The 18,887-nt window shown below is 42.2% G+C and overlaps 2 protein-coding genes across 2 annotated transcripts; one reads left to right on the top strand and one right to left on the bottom strand.

Annotated features, from left to right (window-relative positions):
* Positions 1-2,355: 2,355 nt before the first annotated feature.
* Positions 2,356-6,998, top strand: LOC103373891 (fructose-bisphosphate aldolase A). Its single transcript, XM_008303896.1, has 7 exons — positions 2,356-2,453; positions 3,705-3,823; positions 4,078-4,344; positions 4,433-4,593; positions 5,765-6,023; positions 6,201-6,400; positions 6,537-6,998. Exons 2-7 carry the CDS (start codon positions 3,712-3,714, stop codon positions 6,627-6,629), a joined length of 1,092 nt encoding a protein of 363 aa, XP_008302118.1. The 5' UTR covers positions 2,356-2,453; positions 3,705-3,711; the 3' UTR covers positions 6,630-6,998.
* Positions 6,999-8,421: 1,423 nt separating this feature from the next.
* On the bottom strand, positions 8,422-14,243 carry LOC103373888 (polyserase-2). The gene is made up of 6 exons (XM_008303894.1): positions 14,187-14,243; positions 13,357-13,371; positions 13,050-13,212; positions 9,972-10,240; positions 9,388-9,536; positions 8,422-9,266 (listed from the first exon to the last, which is right to left on the bottom strand). The coding sequence occupies exons 1-6, from the start codon at positions 14,239-14,241 to the stop codon at positions 8,958-8,960; spliced, it is 960 nt and encodes a 319-aa protein (XP_008302116.1). The 5' UTR covers positions 14,242-14,243; the 3' UTR covers positions 8,422-8,957.
* Positions 14,244-18,887: the final 4,644 nt, after the last annotated feature.

Here is an 18,887-nt window from a genome sequence, read left to right as displayed (position 1 = left end):
GTTTGCTTTAAAAGAAAAAAAAAAAACATTTTCCCCACTGGTCTTTAGAAAATAAATAAATAAAAAAATCATATACTGTAGTTTGTACTGTACTGTTGTAAACAGAAGTTTTTTCAACATTGATGGTCAATGTAATTTGGCTTTTTAAAAAAAAATAAAAAATTTACAAAAAAGACTCTAACATCAAAGTGAAAACCGATTTCTACAAAGCAATATCAATTAATTAAAAATCTAAAAAGTAAAATAACTGAGCCTGTGTGGGTAGCTCTCAATCAGCCTTGTGCATCGTAACACTGCAACTTGAACTCATTCTTCTTTGCTAAACTGCTCAGACTCTGTCAGGTTGCGCAAGAATTGTGAGTGAACAACCCTTTTCAAGTCCAGCCCCAAATTCTCAATTGAACTGAGGTCTGGGTTCTGACTCAGCCACTTAGGACATTCACCTTGTTGTCTTTAAACCATTTTGATGCTGAGAAACATCCCCACATTATGATGCTTCCACCACCATGCTTCACAGTGGGAATGGTGTGTTAATGATTAGCAGTGTTCACCAAACATAGCCTCTCATCTGATGGCCAAAAAGCTCAACTATCCTTTTTTTTTTTTGACTAGACCAAAAAAAAAAAAAAAACCCTTTGTCTAGTTGACTTCAAAGTCCCCCATTTGCTTTCTGGTGAACTCTAGCTGACATTCTACATGAGCCTCTTTCAACGGTGTCTTTCACTTTGCCTCTCTCTCACAAAGCTTTGACTGGTGAAGAAGAGGCAGCAGTTGTTGTATGAACAGTCTCTCCCATCTCAGCTGCTGAAGCTTGTAACTTCCTCAGAGGGGTCATAGGCTGTCTTGCCTCCCTCACCAGTCTCTTTCTTGCATGACCTCTCGGTTTGTGAGGACGGCCTGCTCTCGGCAAAACTGTGCATGTGCCATACTCCTTCCATCCTTCTATTCTTAATGATAGATTTAACTGCACTCCAAGGGCTATTCATCGACTTGAACATTTTTATTTATTCGCCCCCTTACTTATACTTCTCAAAAACCTTCTCACAGAGTTGCTTAGAGTGTTCTTCTGTCTTCACGGTGTTGTTATAACCAGCAGTACTGTATAACTAGTGACTGAACCTTCCAGATGCAGGCGTCTTTATGCTACAATCATTTGAGACACATTCACCGCACTCAGTGACTTATTTTTCTATTTAACTGTTTTCACTTTTTTTATTGTTGTTTTTTTTTCTAAATTTGTATTTAAAAAGGTCAAATTAAATTAATCAAGAGTTAATGTTAAAAAGCTGTAAGAGAGGAAAACTGCCAGTAGTTTTTATAGGCACACACACACACACACACACACACACACACATATATGTATAAACATATGTCTGTGTATTTCTGAACCCTGTCTGGCTCGTAGATGATAAACCAAGCCGCTCTGCTGGTCTTGTGTCCTTGTTACATCTTTGCGCGTTGACTCATTCAACCCACAGCCTCTGCGCAGGAAGTGAACCCCTTTTGTTCTACGACTCAGTAATGATAAAGTGCTCTTTTTGTCAGTTCCCCCCGCCGACACTCTGAGTGCAAAATTTGACATCCGTCCTTTCTATCTGAGCGAGAGAAATTTAAACAGACCCAAAGTGTTATACAACTTGACTACGTGCACGTGTAACCTTTGCGAAGCTTGCTGGTTGAACCCATCCTGCAGAGCGCAGATGATCAGGAAAGGTCATGAAAAGGTCAAGGATCAGTGCAGTGTGTTACTGTGTCTGGCTTGGATTTCTAAGGGCAGGTTAGCAATGTTGTCACATGCTCTCCAAGTCCCTGTGTGAGTGTGTGCTATTAGCGCATACTACACATAAACCAAAGTTCTGCCTCCACATACCCTTTAAAATGACCTCTGGGTGATGAGATGCTCTTCTTGGGGGAGACAGAATTTTTTACACTAAACTAAAGCTAAACTGAGCTACAACTAGTGTACACTTTTAGTTACAACGTGCGGTCATAAAAGGGTGTGCAGGGTACGGGGATGTACATAGCAAATAAAGTTTGGTAAAAGAGGATGTTTGGACATCAAAGGGAAGTTACTTAATGTTTGTTATTGGTAATTACACATTTGTTCTTAGCATAACTACTAATTGATTTGCACTGTTTCCTATGCAACAGTTGTGCTGTTACTTCCCCTCAATTGACTGTACCTCGCTCTGTTACATTTTCTGCCATTCACTGAAACACTCTTTGCCCTTTCACTGGCTTCTCTCCAACATGTTCCTCCAGCCCCAGTCTTGCTGAATGTCACAAGCCATCTCTGGTTGCGTCCTGTTCTTTTTATAGCCGGGCAGCTGAAATGTGAGGGGTCACAATGGGAGGATAAATACAAGGGCCAGCAGGCTGCAGGGGTGTCGCAGACGAAGGCCGGATCTCCTCCTTCCCTCTCTCTTCTCTCAGCTCTCCTCTCAAACTCAAAGGTAAAAGAACAAAAATGTCATTGAGAAACATGAAATAACCCAGTTACTTTAATTTGATTTATTTACTACTTAACTTGCTAAATATTGTGTTCGTGTAAAGCATGAGACTGTTCCCACCTACTAGAGATAATCATGACGGTAGAGCAAGCATGCGGTTACTGGGTTTAGCTGAGGGTATATGAGACTCTCTACAGTCATATTTAACCCAGAGACTAATTTCTGAAGGTTAAATATAACTATGATTTAAGTCTTACTTAATGCAGTAAACCAAGCACAGTGTCAAAAACTGCTCCACTTGCATGCTGGTCCTGACACTGCACGACAATTCTTCCTCTGCGCTGAATATTTTGACATACACTAAACATTAAAATCCATGGCTAAGCAGTTTAGCTCATCTTCAGTGCGTCACATGTTGTTGCTACACCCTTGTCTAAGTGATGCAAAGTTTCCACGGACAGCATGCTCACCGGTGACTCATTAGTCTGACAAAGCTTCTATTTAAAACTGTCTAAATTTGTCCAAACTGTTGAAGGTTTGTACCTGCAAACAAAGAGCAGGCCGAGTGTCATGGCTTCTGAGCAGTGGGTTTTAAAGCTGTACAATTCACCTTTATGTAATGCCTCCTTGCTGAACTACGGTGCTTTCATTTCCTTGTGCAGTGAAGCAGCACACTGTATATATTTAGTCCAACCTATTGATAGTGGAGGCACAGGCAGGGTGGAGAGGGGGTGTGTGCAATAGGGAAGAGGAATGGTGAGGGAAGGGGGATGGAAAGGTCAGGGATAAGAGGTTAGAAAATGGAATAGGTCACGCACATGCTTGTCATGATTTTTCAAGGGTGGTCACACGCATGGAGGGTGGGGCGGATGAGGGTGACACTAGATCCCCTGTGCCACCATATATATATTGTGCCTGGGGACGAGTGTATAGCACCTGCACATAAGCTACTGCTAGTTATAGCGGCAACAACTGCAGTCACACAGTCGGGACGCCACCTGGTCTGATATTTCAACAGAGCACAGACAGACAGAAAACATGCGGCCCTGTGGTCACGCTTCACTTCCTTCACACTGTCAGCTAGATGTTCTGCCCTCCATTCCTCAAAACAGTTTCCCATACATATGCGAAGAACCACAACCTCAAATGCAGCTTTGCAATTCGACTGAACTATTGGCTTCCAGATTCTGTAAAGTGAAGCCCAGTGTCTTCACTGTTATCTCACGTCTTTTTCTTCCTCCTCTTCTTACGCAGAGTCAGGATGCCTCACTCATACCCTTTCCTCACTCCTGAGCAGAAGAAGGAGCTCAGTGATATTGCTCAGAGGATTGTTGCTACCGGCAAGGGAATCCTCGCCGCAGACGAGTCCACCGGTAAGCAATTAATCAGCTGAGGTTTTACAGTTCTGACGAGAAAGTGCAGAGCAGTGACTTAGTAAAGTATCTGCCACCAGTTTCTAACACCCACAACAGATCCGGCCTGTGATTAGGAAGTAACCTAAAAACTGCTATAAATCTGGTCTAACTGTAAATTTCTCAGAGCTGAACAAAGTTTTTGCGCAAATGTCTAAGAGTGCAGTCGACAATCTGCTGTGCCTTCATCTGTCTAATGTTTTCATAACTTCCAGGCAGTGTGGCCAAGCGCTTCCAGAGCATCAATGCTGAGAACACTGAGGAGAACAGGAGGCTGTACCGCCAGCTCCTCTTCACCGCTGACGACCGCGTCAACCCTTGCATCGGTGGCGTCATCCTCTTCCACGAGACCATGTACCAGAAGACCGACGATGGCAAGCCCTTCCCACAGTACCTCAAAGAAAGAGGCATGGTGGTGGGCATCAAGGTCGACAAAGGTGTTGTCCCCCTGGCCGGAACCAACGGCGAGACAACCACCCAGGGTGAGCACAGAAAAGATGTAGACACAAAGGGAGCATCAACATCTTTTTACCATCATGTCTCACTCACGTGTCCACTCCCTGTCAACAGGTCTTGATGGACTGTATGAGCGCTGCGCCCAGTACAAGAAGGATGGCGCTGACTTCGCCAAGTGGCGTTGCGTCCTGAAGATCACCCCAACCACCCCCTCTAAGCTGGCCATCCTGGAGAATGCCAATGTCCTGGCTCGCTACGCCAGCATCTGCCAGATGGTAAGACCCAACAGACAGATGCTGAAATGACAATAAAAGGAAGAAACTTTACCTATTATGCACCGTTCAGAGTTACAACCAGAACCAAAATCTAACATAAAAGAAGATTTAAAAGGAAGAGATTGCAAAAAGATGCTGAGTTTGCCTGCCTGAGATGTTAATATAGGGAGTTGCACAGCCAAGAGGATGGACAGCAAAACTCCAAACACCTCTAGTGACAAGACATGAATTAGACATGAATTAAAAAAAATATCTTAAAATCAAGTAGGCAGTGAAGGGCAGCAAGGATTGGTTTAATATATTCACTTGTCTTTGTACATGTGAAAAGGCCCGGCAGCAGAGTTTTATATCAGCTTTAGTCTTTGGATGTCACCAGAGTAAAGTGCTTTGTGCCAACAGCCAAGTCTGGAAGAGATAAAAGCATTGATGACCTTTCTCTCAGTATGCAGAAGAAAGGAGAGACCTTATCTTTGTCAACTATCTGGGCTGGGCAAAGCAGCACTGCACTGTGTTTGTCACCGGAGCATCAAAGGATAAATCAGAGTAAATAAAAAAGCACAGAGGTAGCATCTTACGAACAACATTAGAAAAGACAGTCGGACAGGTTTACACACACACACACACACACACACACACACACACACACACACACACACACACACACACACACATATATATATCGTTAGAAAAATGTGCCCTTTAAATAACCCGTGTGGCTACTATGATTTCTTCAATTTATAATTTAATGTCAGTTGAAATACAGATCAGATCTCATCTACAGATTTGCCAGTGCTTCTTTTACTTCAATTTACTGTCACAACAAAACAGCAGCCTCACTGCAGCAGGACATGCATTTGATGCTATCATGCTACGTGCTTCTTTCATCTGTTAGTGGGTGAAACTAATATGCATGCTGTTTATAGTTTATATAACCACAAAATAGGCCACCCAATAATGCTGCTGCAAGGAAATGGGTTTTTGTAATGTTAGAAGAGGAGGTACTAGAGTGGAGAAGAATTATAATGTTTAGAAATGACAAACCAATTATTCCTTTATCCACACCACTGAAATCATAAAAAACTAAGACCTAACATACACTGTATGTTCCAGCAGTCATTCTTACTTCTTGTTGTATTGCTAACACAGTCCTTTTGTCTGCTTTTGCCCAAAGCACGGCATCGTCCCCATCGTGGAGCCTGAGATTCTCCCCGATGGTGACCACGACCTGAAGCGCTGTCAGTACATCACTGAGAAGGTCCTGGCTGCCGTCTACAAGGCCCTGTCCGACCACCACGTCTACCTGGAGGGCACCCTGCTCAAGCCCAACATGGTTACCGCCGGACACTCCTGCTCGCACAAGTACAGCAACCAGGAGATCGCCATGGCAACTGTTACCGCCCTGCGCCGCACCGTGCCCCCTGCAGTCCCTGGTAAACAGGACGCATGTAGAGCTTGTCAACACATTTGCAAACGTTGCAGACACAAACTTTTGCAAATCCTTGCTTTTGTCCGTAGACGCTGAATTCATGATTGAATATTTTGCAAGCGCTTAAATTGGATGTTTAGAGAAGTGGGCATTGCCAAACTGTCATGCTCTTCCTGTGCAGGCATTACCTTCCTGTCTGGTGGACAGAGCGAGGAGGAGGCCTCCATCAACCTGAACGCCATGAACCAGTGCCCTCTGCACAGGCCCTGGGCCCTGACCTTCTCATACGGCCGTGCCCTGCAGGCCTCTGCCCTCAAAGCCTGGGGTGGCAAGAAGGAGAATGGAAAGGCATGCCAAGATGAGTTCATCAAGAGAGCTTTGGTACGTGTGACTATTAATACAAACACTGCTTTAAGAAGTTCTCCAAATGACAGTCATGTGAGAGAACTGCTTGTATTGGTAGCATCAAAATGATGTATTGTGCAATCAGTAATGCTGTCTTTTTCACTTCTTACAGGCTAACAGCCAGGCCTGCCAGGGCAAATATGTTTCCTCTGGAAGCAGCTCTGCTGGTGGAGAGTCTCTGTTTGTGGCTAATCATGCTTATTAAGCGTGGACACCCTTTCCACCTGCTTCCCTCCATCATTACATCACCATGGAAAAGGGCGTGTCCTGTATTGCACTGCCTATGAAATTCTCTCTTACCCACAGCAAGAGTATCAACAGCACTGTCACGACGTCTTGGTTGAAAGCAAAAGAGAAAGAAGGATAAAACTTTCCTTTGGGTTGTTGCTGCAGCTAGGAGATTCTGGAAGTTTTCTGCCTCCATTCCCTTACCTTTTATTTTTAAACACCTTTTTTTCAGGTGACGATTCCCTCACTGTTTTTACACAACTTGTACTATTTTCCTTGGTTTGATCCCACCAACTCCAGTATATGATTTATGCTGGCACCACGGAATAAAGTATTTACCCTAACATGCTGCTTTGCTTCCTTTTTGGTTTTACTTGGTGCTTTTACTTCTCATTGCGCAACATTATTTAAAGGTCACATGCAACCACTTGATTTCAGGTTCGAAGTATTTTCCATTAGAAAATTATGTTTGTGGGTGAAAATCATTTACAAACCTTAAAAATACACATAAGATGGTTTACAAACTGAAATAAAACAGCAGTCTGGTTTCACAGTCATTCTAATCATGGTAGTTCTAAGAGCTTCAGTCGAAAGCAGCTGGACTTCTCTTTTTGGTTCTTGAACACGTTTCACTTCCCATCCAAAGAGACTTCTTCAGATTCAAATGACAGACGAGGAGTCCCGTGTACACAGTGCCTAAAAGTGTTTATTTCCTTTTATTTACTCTTTTTCTTGTAGTGCGAGACATTTTTTGCATCCATCTCCTGACTTGTGCTTCTCAATAAGGCGTTTAACAGAGTTGCTTGGAGTTTTCTTTAGTCTTCATAATGTAGAGAGTACTGATAAACTAGTGACCTGACCTTCCAGATACAGGTGTCTTAATTCTGCAATCCTCTGAGACACATTCACTGCACTCAGGTGATCTCTGTTTTACTAGCTGTGTCACTTCTAGCACCTATTGGCTGCATTCAATGTCTCATTTGAGCAACTACTGAGTGACTCATACAACTTGTGAACCAGACCTAAAATGTCACATCTCATGACTTTGTGATTGGGTTTATTTTTCACCTCGCAAACTCATTTAAAAACAGTGTCAGCAGAAGAGGGTGGAGCTGCACTTTGCGTTCTTGTGAACTGTACACTCCATACCTAGGTGTCGATCTTTACCACACATCTATGTCAGAGTGTGCTGAGCCTTTGCTGGTAGCTCTTCATGGATTAAAGGTCTTTCATGCGGATTACTGACATTATTTAAAGCATCCAGTTTTATTTACTGAAGGATCCTGAGGTAAAGCCAGGCTTTACATTATAGGTCTTACGCAACAATTTTAACTCAGACGTGGGTTTCTTGTTCCTAATTTTTGCTTCCTTGTTTGTATCATTGTCCATGTATGTATAAAGACGAACCACATTGAAGTTAAAGACGTCAGCCAGATCACGTCAGTTTGCGTCACACCTCTGTGTATTTCCATGCAAGTATAATGGCAGCATTTTGCAACACGATTTTAAAATTGACAGCATGTGTTTCATCCGGGAAGAATGGATTAACACACAGACGGGGTTGGTAGAAACTTTATGGCTCACTGATGGATCATTTCCCTGGGAGTTGTCTTGACGTGCCCCGATGAACTTTCTCTGGTTGTTTGGCAATTAGACCAAGTGGCCAAACCACAGAACCAACACGAAGACACCCAGTCTGTGACCCCAAAACCATTTCCCATTCACTGGTAAAAGTGCAGCTGTACAATAGTGCATATAATACATGGTCCTTTTTTGACTCTACGGACTCTTTTTATTTGCACACAGCATATAAATAACAGAAAATCACAAGGACAGTGTCTCTTTTAACTTACAAAGAGTGAGCAGAATGCTACTTTTAAAACGCTCTTCAAGTAAGTGACATTTACAACTTTTGTTTATCTGAAGAATCTGCATGTTTCTTGCACACAATGGCAAGTAAGACAATCACTAGTAAATTAGGTCTATTAATGAATTTTAAACAAATCAGGATAATTCATTGTGACAAAACGATTTGTTGGTTGATTGATTATTTGTTGTTTGTATAATAAGTGCATATGTGCAATTATAAATAACTTTGCTTACCGAAATGATTATTTTCTGTGAAGATGGTTAAATAAGTTTGCATTAAGTGCAGTGCAAAAAAAAAAAAAAAGTAGAGCCAATGTTAAAATGAGGTTTCATCATACAAGCTCCTGTACAGTCACCATGGTGTTACTTTTAAGTGTAAGCCTTAAAAACTGTTTTAAAAGGCGAACGGAGCAGAACAGAAGAAGCACTACGGAGCTCAAACGTGATGCAGCAACATGGTCACTACGACGGCCATAAATGTAAGCTCAGTCGCCAGCGTGTTTAAACTTCCAGAGCCTGTGGTTCTGCACACAAAGCTGCTGTCCGGGTCAGTGCCACTAGTAGCGAATGTCACAAAGCTAACGTTCGCTCCTGCCACTTGATCTGTGATCCAAGACTGGAATTCAGACACTCGGGCGAAGACCTCTGGAAAACCAGCCCGGGCACAAGGTACTCCGAAACTGGCAAGACCGGCCTGGACCCACGAAGAGCCTTGTTTGCATTGCAAAGGTCCACCAGAGTCCCCCTTTTTAAAAAAAGCACGACAAATACAAAGAGCTAACTGATACAACCGGTAACATGCATAGAATAGTACATGTTATGTCAAATAAGAAAACACTCGATATTGCAAGCATTTGCATTCTAACCTGACATATTCCTTTGTTTTCTTGCCCGGCACAAATCATCTGATCAGTGATATTTGCATTTGGACTTTGCAAGTAATTGCAGGTGCACTGCTTGTTTCCAAAGATGGGAACCTGAACCTCCTGCAGTGCTGAGGAATCTGGCAGAGGCTCTGTGGATGAGAGAGAGTGAAGTCAAAGTGTTGTCATCCAGTTTCTGAAGTATTATTAACAAGGTAACACAAATGATGAAATAGAACTTGTGCTCATTTGACAGCTTGTTCGTCCACCGTTTCTGTTCCAGAACTGAATAGCTCAGCATCTAGACAGTATATTGTGACTAAACCATCCTCTACCTGCCTTTTTAGTTTGTTTTTTCTTGCGTCATATTTAGGTTGTAATCTGCTTCACTTAATACCACAATCTATTTCTAATGTAGTATTTCCTGTACCAAGAAACTAGCATGTGAAGTGTCCACCCCCTGAAAACTTTACCTACTTTTAAGGAGGAATTAATAATAGCTGACCTGAAACAGAGAAGCAATTCAAATGAAAGTTACAGAGAATGCTTATTCTGCCACCAGCACTAAAACCTTAGAGGAAACTCACGGTCCTTGGCCAGGTTTCCCCAGCCGGTGGCCCAGCAGAGCGTGGCGTTGAAGAACTGGCTGGTGTTACTTGCCAGGCAGATGGGTCTGATAAAGTTCGTGAAAGTGACGGGGCTGCTGAGCTTCATTAGGGCGATGTCGTTGTTCAAGAGTGAGTCATTGTAGTTGGGATGGACGATGACTTGGCTCACAGAGCGCGACACCTCGTTGGGATTAGGGCCAGCTTGAGTTTCTCTTCCAAAGTAGAGAGTCCATTGACTAACTGTGTTTCTGTAATTGTAAAAACATTCATGAGATCAATAGTTTGTGCAAACCCTTGTTTCGTACTCTAACGCCACATGTAGGAGGAGCTCCACTTCTCTGTTGGTCCAAACAAACGACCCTCATGCCATTATCCCTGAAGTAACAGGAAGTCATTTGTGCCATTCGTTTTTTTTTGTTTTTTCCAGGATTCTTATTGATTGGCATGGCTTTATGCTTCCCGTTACACTGCCGCCTATAGGTTTGGCATGCTCATAGCAGTTCTTAACGACGTGTTTATGTGGGTTTGTGTAAACGAAGATTTTTTTTGGATGATTGATTGGTGTGATCAATGTTTTTTTGGAAAACGTAGATACGTTTTTGTAAATACCCACCTATGTGTAGACGTGACCTAAAGCTGTCTTGTGTAACTTTAAAATGCAGAAGTGTGTGTAAAAGTGCACAGTTTCAATGGAGGAGGAACAAAAGCATATCAAGACGGCACTCAAAACCTGTGGCTACCCAGGCTGGCCTTTCATCAAAGCCTCTACAAAACCCACAGGCGATAGAGAAGAAAAGACCAAGAAACGAAACAACATAGTCATGCCCTATGTTGCAGGAGTTTCTGAGAAGCTCAGGAGGATTTTCAACAAACACAACATTCCAGTACACTTCAAGCCCACCAACACCCTGAGACAGAAGCTGGTTCGCCCTAATGACACGACACAGAGACACAAACAAAGCACCGTGGTCTACGCAGTCCAGTGCAGTGAGGAATGCCATGACCTGTACATCAGGGAGACTAAACAACTCCTCCACAAGCGCATGGCTCAGCACAGAAGAGCCACCTCCTCAGGACAGGACTCAGCAGTCCACCTGCATCTCAAGGACAAAGGACACTCATTCGAAGACAACAATGTACAGATTTTGGCCAGGGGGGACAGATGGTTTGAGAGAGGGGTGAAAGAAGCCATCTATGTCAAACTGGAAAGACCATCCCTCAACAGAGGTGGAGGTCATCACCTCTCACCTGTTTACAATTCAGTCCTAAGATCTCTCCCCAGGAAGATGAAACTACATTCACACCCAGCCACAAAAGACCCTAACGAACCCCTTTGTGATAGGGGGAGTACTAACAACCCACATAACAAGGGGGAGGAGTAACAACCCTCAACTGAAACCGAAACTCAGGCGTTAATGGCTCCTTTAAGATATGAGTATCTGGAACTCCCAACTAGTCAGTCAGAACTGATGAAGCCTCTTGGATGAGAGGTGAAACGTCTTCAAGGAACTCAAGCAAGTCCAGTTGCTACGATTAATCTACCAGAACAACCATGACCTGGATGACTGAGAATCTTCACAGACATCCTGTACAGTTTGAAGGTACTGGTTCAGGTGATTGAAAAGCACTGAGGGGGGTCTGTCCAGATGTGGCTGCTTAAGTGTGCAATGAAATTATTTTATTGGCAAAGTTTTCAGTAGCCTGCATGAAAGCTGCAGTTTTATCAGAAGTGGGCTGTGTGACAATTTCAGTTCCTCAAGTAAAAGAACAGCAGGGGTGGGCAGATAACCACAGTTACTGATTATACTACATTTATAAGCAGTGAGTTCCTGATTCGATTCCCAGTGAACTTGACTTTTACTGTATGTCAGTCCCCATATCTCTTTGCTCACATTTCCTGTCTGTCACTAGTGTGAATGTCTAATAAAGGCATCGATTCAACAATTAAAATTATTATTATTATTTTTTAATTAAAAACTGTTAATGCTTTAGTCTGACAGTTTTCCAGATACAGAATACAATATCCAGACTAAAAGCATGTATCAGGTGGATTTTTATTAATGTTGGTTCAGACGTAAATTGTTATGCGTCACAACTCGGTGCAAATTTTTGTAACAAACCCAGCAACTTTTATAAAAGCAAATTTGTGCATCTCATTTGTTCACATCAGCTTCCAGCTCTTGGTTTCAGTCAGATGTTGACACGTCAGTTAAGGAAGAGGTGTTAACCTCTAACTTCTGTGGAAACAGAAGCAGGAAGATGAGTTGTAGCTTAACAACTGCTAGATATCATTAAACCGCATCTACATTTTAGCAACTATCAGACTGTTTGGAAAAGTTTCTACCTCAGCAGTCTGATCAACACCTACCTGTATTTGGCCCTGGATCACTTACAGCCACTGTTATAGTGCAGAAGTGGTGCTATTTTAGTGCTTTTCTTTTGTGTGACAGCATGAGATGATAACAGAATATTCATTTATCTTGTACAGAGTTGTGACTTGTTTTCGTAGGGCGTGACATCTATCGGAAGAAATGGAGTATAAGTCCATAATTGTGTTTTCTTTGGTGTGGAATCAACTGAAAATGAGTCACTGGGTGTTTGTCATCTTAAAATGAGCCCAGAAAAGACAAACCAATCACTGGCTGTCGAGGGCGATTCACATTCTTTGCATATTTCCTGGCCTTTCCTGTTCCTCCTGCATGCTTTGAAGGGGAGGGTGAGGTCAAGATGGTGGGTTTTACCTCAACACACACTTGTTATCAGACCTTTTGTTCTCATTTATGATTTCAGACCAAAAAAGCAAAATAAATAAATAAATAAAATCATCTAGTATAATGAATGTTGGTGAAAAATGCACATAAAAGTCATCATTTAAACAATAACATGCATCTTTGCACTGATAAGTTGAACATTTTCAAGTTGAGCTCATTGCGAGTTAGTTCATACCAAACAGAATTTTGCAGCCTTATTTCAGATCTGTGTTGTGTTCTCTGTTTTTGTGTCAACGGCAAATGTAGAACACAGGAGACAAAAAAAAAAAAACAGCTGACGTCTTACGTTAGGATGCAGTGGGCTGCTGTGAGAACCCACTCGGCGCTGATGAGAGTCCCTCCGCAGATGTGAGACCCCAGCAGGTGTACGCTGACCTGCCAGGGCCACGAGCCGGCCGAGGCGTTCTCGCCACCCACCACTCTGGTGTTCAGAGGCGCCTCGCCACAGTCTGACAGGGGACACACGGCAGAGCACAGAGCAGTAAAGTTAGGCTCATTCATCTGCAAAACTAAAAGGTTTATTTTTCATAGTTGCTGAGCGTGTGCATCGTCGAGGGCATTTACTGTGAGGAACATAATGTGACTGCACTTACCCTGAGCGTTCAACCCTGTAGAGACAAGAGGTTAAAAAAAAAAAAAAAGTTAGTGGCAGCATCACCAGTGGAGCAGATTTATAAAACTACAGTCAGAAGGTGGCACCAGAGCTCCAGCAGCTTCCTTGTACAGTTCAAACAGATTCCTGTGTTTTGTTCAGTGTTCTAATTTTGTTTCATTACATAATTTTCTGCCTATCCCTGTCATGCATTGGTTTGGTACATTAGTGCAAAGCTTATAAAAGAATTGAAGAAAGTTTGATTTTATGCTGATCTTATTGGATTTTTCCTACATGCAAGTCATCAATAAATTCACTCCCTGTGTTCTAATATTACACTGTGATTTGTTTTGAGGCATAAAAGAGATAAGTCATTATACCAAGCAAGCACAGATTTTTTTTTTTTTTTTTTAAATCAGCTAAAGCAAAGTGTTATTAGGCAACGACTTGAAAATGAAACCCCACCAGTGGTTTATGAATTCATTAGTCATGCATAATTACCTCAGATGTAAAACATTTTAGTGAATATGAAACAGCTCTGGATTAATTATGCCTGTATTCACAGCAGAGGTATTTCAATGTCCTCTACTTCAACTACATCCTCTACTTAATGTCCTCTATTCAAAATAAATAAATAAATAACAGGTTAATTAAGACCATCATTATCTCAAAACTAGTCATAAAGTCTAATCAGAACCTTGACAAAAATTAAAAATCTGCTAAAATAAAAAAATTATAGATTTGGGAAAATTTGCAGATTTAACACAATAAAATCGAGCTTACAGGTCAGCATGAGAATAATAAATGTGGTAAACTGGGGTAAAAGCTCACCTCGCGCCATCAGGACTGCAAACAGCAGCAGTAACCATGCTGTCCCGGCTGCCATACTCTACGCTCACTAACTTTATGACTTCAGGCAGACAGCGTTCTAATAAAGCTTTTTTTGGTTTTGTTTTCTCGTTACGTTGCAGACAGTCATGTGTACAATGCAGTGGACACTCCCTGCTCAAACCTGTTTCTCTCCATACCAGTATGACTAAATCTGTTCATGAAAGCTTCCATAAAAAAAACACTCAGAGCAGTTAATTGTTTGCGTGGAGTCATATAGATATATATATAGCACCTTGTTTCCGAACATATTATGGGCTTTCTGTTCTTTGTTGCATGTAGCCGCTGTAGAAAACGAATTTCACATTCGCTTTTCACGTTGGAAACATGGTTATGGAACACGTTCATGGTGTATATGTGTGAAACCTGTGTGTATTCCCATGTGAAACCCATTATACATGGAAAACAAACTTTATTATCATTGCATCAGATACAACCAAACGCTTTTTTTTTTTTTCATTATTGCACAAGTCAGAGGTCAGAGGGTCACACTACAGCACTCCTGGAGCACATGCAGTTCAGCTTGGTGGTGCTCAGGTTTGAACTTCTGATCAGTAACTCACAGCCTTAACCACAAAATCACACAGCACCTGCAGGCCGCTGCAGGACAGAGGAAGGTGCTTTATGGGAAAGTGGAGATGAGTGGATGCAAGCTTCTATGGGCTCGTTGTATTAGCTGTAATTCTGATTGTAGTCCCATGGGCTCCACATGTAGTTCTATGGTTTCCACACTGGTATGTGTGTGGGTTCCACATGGTTAAATGCAAGCCTCACCCCTCCTTCAGTTGAGTTTCCCTCTCCTGCCTTTGAGCTGTTGCACAAAGAGAAACCATCCACACATTACTGCACTTGTTTAGTGTTTTTATGAAACGTAGAAAATGTGCAGTGTTTGTGACATGGTACCACATACAGGTGGAAAAAAAATCTCACGTGTGCAGCACATGAGATGTTAAGATGATTACATTATTCTTTTTTTTTTTTTTTTACCAGACTGCACTGGAGATTTGATCACAGATGTGTATCTGTATTTATATCTCTGCTCTGAACAATGAGGTTCAGTGATGTTTGATTTAGTTCCTGGAAAGTCTGATGTTTTCCTTTCAGCATAATATAAAAGTGGAAAATCACTATTGATCCCTGAATCAAATGCCAGTTGGGGAACATCTTCTGATCTATGCTGTTCTTCTCACACTGTGACAAACACTCATCAAGCTGCTATTCATCACATACTGTATTTATTCATGTGCAACATCTGTCAGTAGTGTTACTTACCATTGTGCAATAACATGTTTCTTATTACTTATTTTAAATGGTGCAATATTACAGCTGAACCTCTACAATCCATTCATTTTACTGATAGTGCCACATTTATGCAGTCAACATCATATTTAGTTTTATACTGTATATATAAATTAGATTTTTAAATTCATCTTACTGTTGAATTGTTAAACATCCCCTGGTTTTGTGTTTTAACATTTGCATTTTCCATGTGTCATTTGTTCATATGCTGTATTTGCCTGTGTAGCTTCTCAGTTATCCGGGTCACGGTAATCGTAGCAGCTTCAGTAGAAATTAAGCTGGACTTCTCTAGTCATCTCTAATCAGAGGAGGGGTTCTACGACGCCACGTATCAAGCACCTACAATGCAGGTGATATGGTCTCTCCCCAGGAAGTTTCACCCTCATCAGCATCTTGAGCCACCAGTGACATGGCAGATTCATATCCGCTGTAAAGTGGCAGCTCCTCCACCACGGACCACCTGGTTTCACAGCAATTCACACCTGGCGGCATGTGAGTCCTGGTTGTTTCTGGGCCGTTAGCCAGGTGAGCAGGAGTGACTATGAATTCGGTAACTGCCCATTAGTCAGTTAGGACTGAAGAATGCCTCTTGAATGAAGGTGAAACTTCTTCAAGAACCTACAAGAAAAGCCCAGTTGATTTCTACTGAAACTCCTATGATTACTGTATTCACTGACTTCTCTGCACTCTCCCTTTGCAAATAAAGGCAAAAATGTATGAGAACGCACATTAAATGTTAATCTGAAACTAAAACGTAAAGAGCACCATAGCTGAAACGAGCACAGTGAAACATTCAAAACAGGATAAGCATATAGTTTTAGAGTATTTAGTTACTTTAATGTGACTATCTGCATTATTTATCCATCCATTATTTACACACCGCTTGATCCTCACCAGTCTATCTCAGGGCTACATATAGAGACAACCAAGCACACTCACATTCACACCTACGGACAATTTAGAATCACCAACTCATTTGGTTTCATACTGTGGAAGGAAGCTAGAGAACCCGGAGAGAACCCACGCTGCACGGGGAGAACATGCAACTTCCACGTAGAAAGATCCAGAACATTCTAACCAGGACACGAACCGGGGATCTTCTACCTGCGAGACGACGGTGCAAACACTATCTGCAATATTAACCACTAAATTACACACTTGATAAGAAGTACTGCGGGTTGATGATTTACTTTGATTTCCTCCACATGATCAGTCAAGGGCTGCAAGGTGGAGCGGTGGTTAGCACCGCTGCCTCGCAGCTAGAAGGTCGCTGGTTTGCGTCCCGGTGAGGACACCCGGGATCTTTCTGCATGGAGTTTGCATGTTCTCCCCGTGCAGCGTGGGTTCTCTCCGGGTTGTCCAGCTTCCTCCAAAAACATGTTGAGGTTAATTGGTGATTCCAAATTGTCCGTAGGTGTGAATGTGAGTGTGCTTGGTTGTCTGTCTCTAAGTGTAGCCCTGTGATAGACTGGTGACCTGTCCAGGGTGTCCCCTGCCTTCACCCTGAGTCAGCTGGGATAGACTCCAGCCCCCTACGACCCTTGTGAGGGTTAAGTGATGTATAGATAATGGAAGGGATGTTCAGTCCAACACATCCAGAATAAAGACTAACAATTTTTCTTTGTCATTGCTCAGGGAACCAGTTTGGACAGGTCTGGGCATACTAGAAAACCATTTCGGGCAACAGTGTAACCAAAACACCTCAAGTTTGACACACGGACCGACTGGTGAACGTCGTTATGAGCAACCAGCATCACAGCCCAATCACATACACAGGACACAATGCCTACCTCTTATTGTTAAAGCTGCAAAAGTCCTCAATGAATTGTGAATTTCAAGTTATTACTTACTTGAGAGTGGTTCTGTATGTGCTCGCAGGAATTTCTTTAAGTCACAAACAAAATGACAAACATATGACATTTAATATCATAAAGGTCAAAGGTCAGATTCCCATCTACATCATTATGTTTGGTACAAATACTTTTCGAGCCATTGTTCAACACAAAAGCAGCAGAGATTGTGACACAATTTTACATTTGTTATCATCCCAGATGCCCACATAATAGATTTTCTCTCACTGTCTAATATTATGTGAATCCAGACAGATATGAATTTAAAATGCAACTTCTGTGTTTGACAGAAATATACCACCACAAGGCAGTCTTTTTAGGTGTTTTTTTTCGTATAGTAGATAAAAGTTGCACCACTCATAGTCGTAGAAATTTTGAATTCATCACCATTTCTAGCCAAAAGTTCAAATCTGCCCACATTATTAGTGTTCAGTTTCTTGTGTTCCTATTTCAAGAACACAATGTTTTTGCTGATGTCACGTTGAGAATAAAGCAACCAGGAAACATCGTCACAGGAGCTGAAGAATTTCATTCCTTCTATCAGCTGATGCGAATTCCATCAAACCCACATGTTCCTTCTCTTTTCCAACAATCCCGAAGTTCAATCAATCTTTCAGTCCGATGAAAGCAAAATAAGTGTCAGACACAGAAAGAAGGGAAAACACACCACAGAGAGTCATATGTGAACACAGGTACCAAAGACAAACAGGGACCTGGAACACATTAATCACTTTCTTTTAAAGACTTTCACGCCCAACTTTTGTTTCTCCAGCTAAAGCAAAGTAAAGCAGAGCGGGAACACAGATCCACTGTGTGATCTCCAAATAAGAATTTAACACTGACTGATGTGTTTAAAAGCCAATTAAAGTGCAAAGTCAAACAATTTAAACAGCTAATCAAGTTAATGAATATTCAGAGGAGGATGAAACACACGACACCTCTTTCTTTCAGAGATCAAGAACTTGTTATGGCTAAACATTAACTATCACAGAGACCGATCATAGCAGCAGCTGACTGAAGAGAGAGAGAGAGAGAGAGAGAGAAGGCAAAAAGAGCCTCCTTTTTCTCCAAAATGTAACACCACACTAACTTTTCCCCAGATAGAAAAGAGTTGTAGTCTCGCCTGAGTGTTTGCCCACATAAGCTCAGTGGGATTACTCTCTCCGTTTGTTCATGGCAACACTGCACCAATGTAAAGTAGCCCCAAAACCTTGGCCAGAGGCCCGTCTGAATTTTAAGTGACCGGTCTCCCCACTTGTTCGTCGCTGCACATCTCCCTTCTTGTTCTTTCTGCCTTTCTCGCTCTGTAACTCCTCAGAGCTCGATTATTTAGGAGGACGTTCACATATCAAGGGCCTCCTTTCACTTCTGTGAGGCCCAGGAACCATATTTCTTATTTCCCAACTGGCAGGGCCAATCCCGCCCACTGTCACCTCATGGCTCTATAAAGGAGGGCAAAAGGACCTGATGATAACAAGTCGGTCTCAAGGCGAAC

Source organism: Stegastes partitus, unplaced genomic scaffold, assembly GCF_000690725.1.
Source record: "Stegastes partitus isolate 25-593 unplaced genomic scaffold, Stegastes_partitus-1.0.2 Scaffold2093, whole genome shotgun sequence".
NCBI classification, from domain to species: domain Eukaryota; kingdom Metazoa; phylum Chordata; class Actinopteri; family Pomacentridae; genus Stegastes; species Stegastes partitus.
This window is presented reverse-complemented; position numbering and strand designations above follow the sequence as displayed.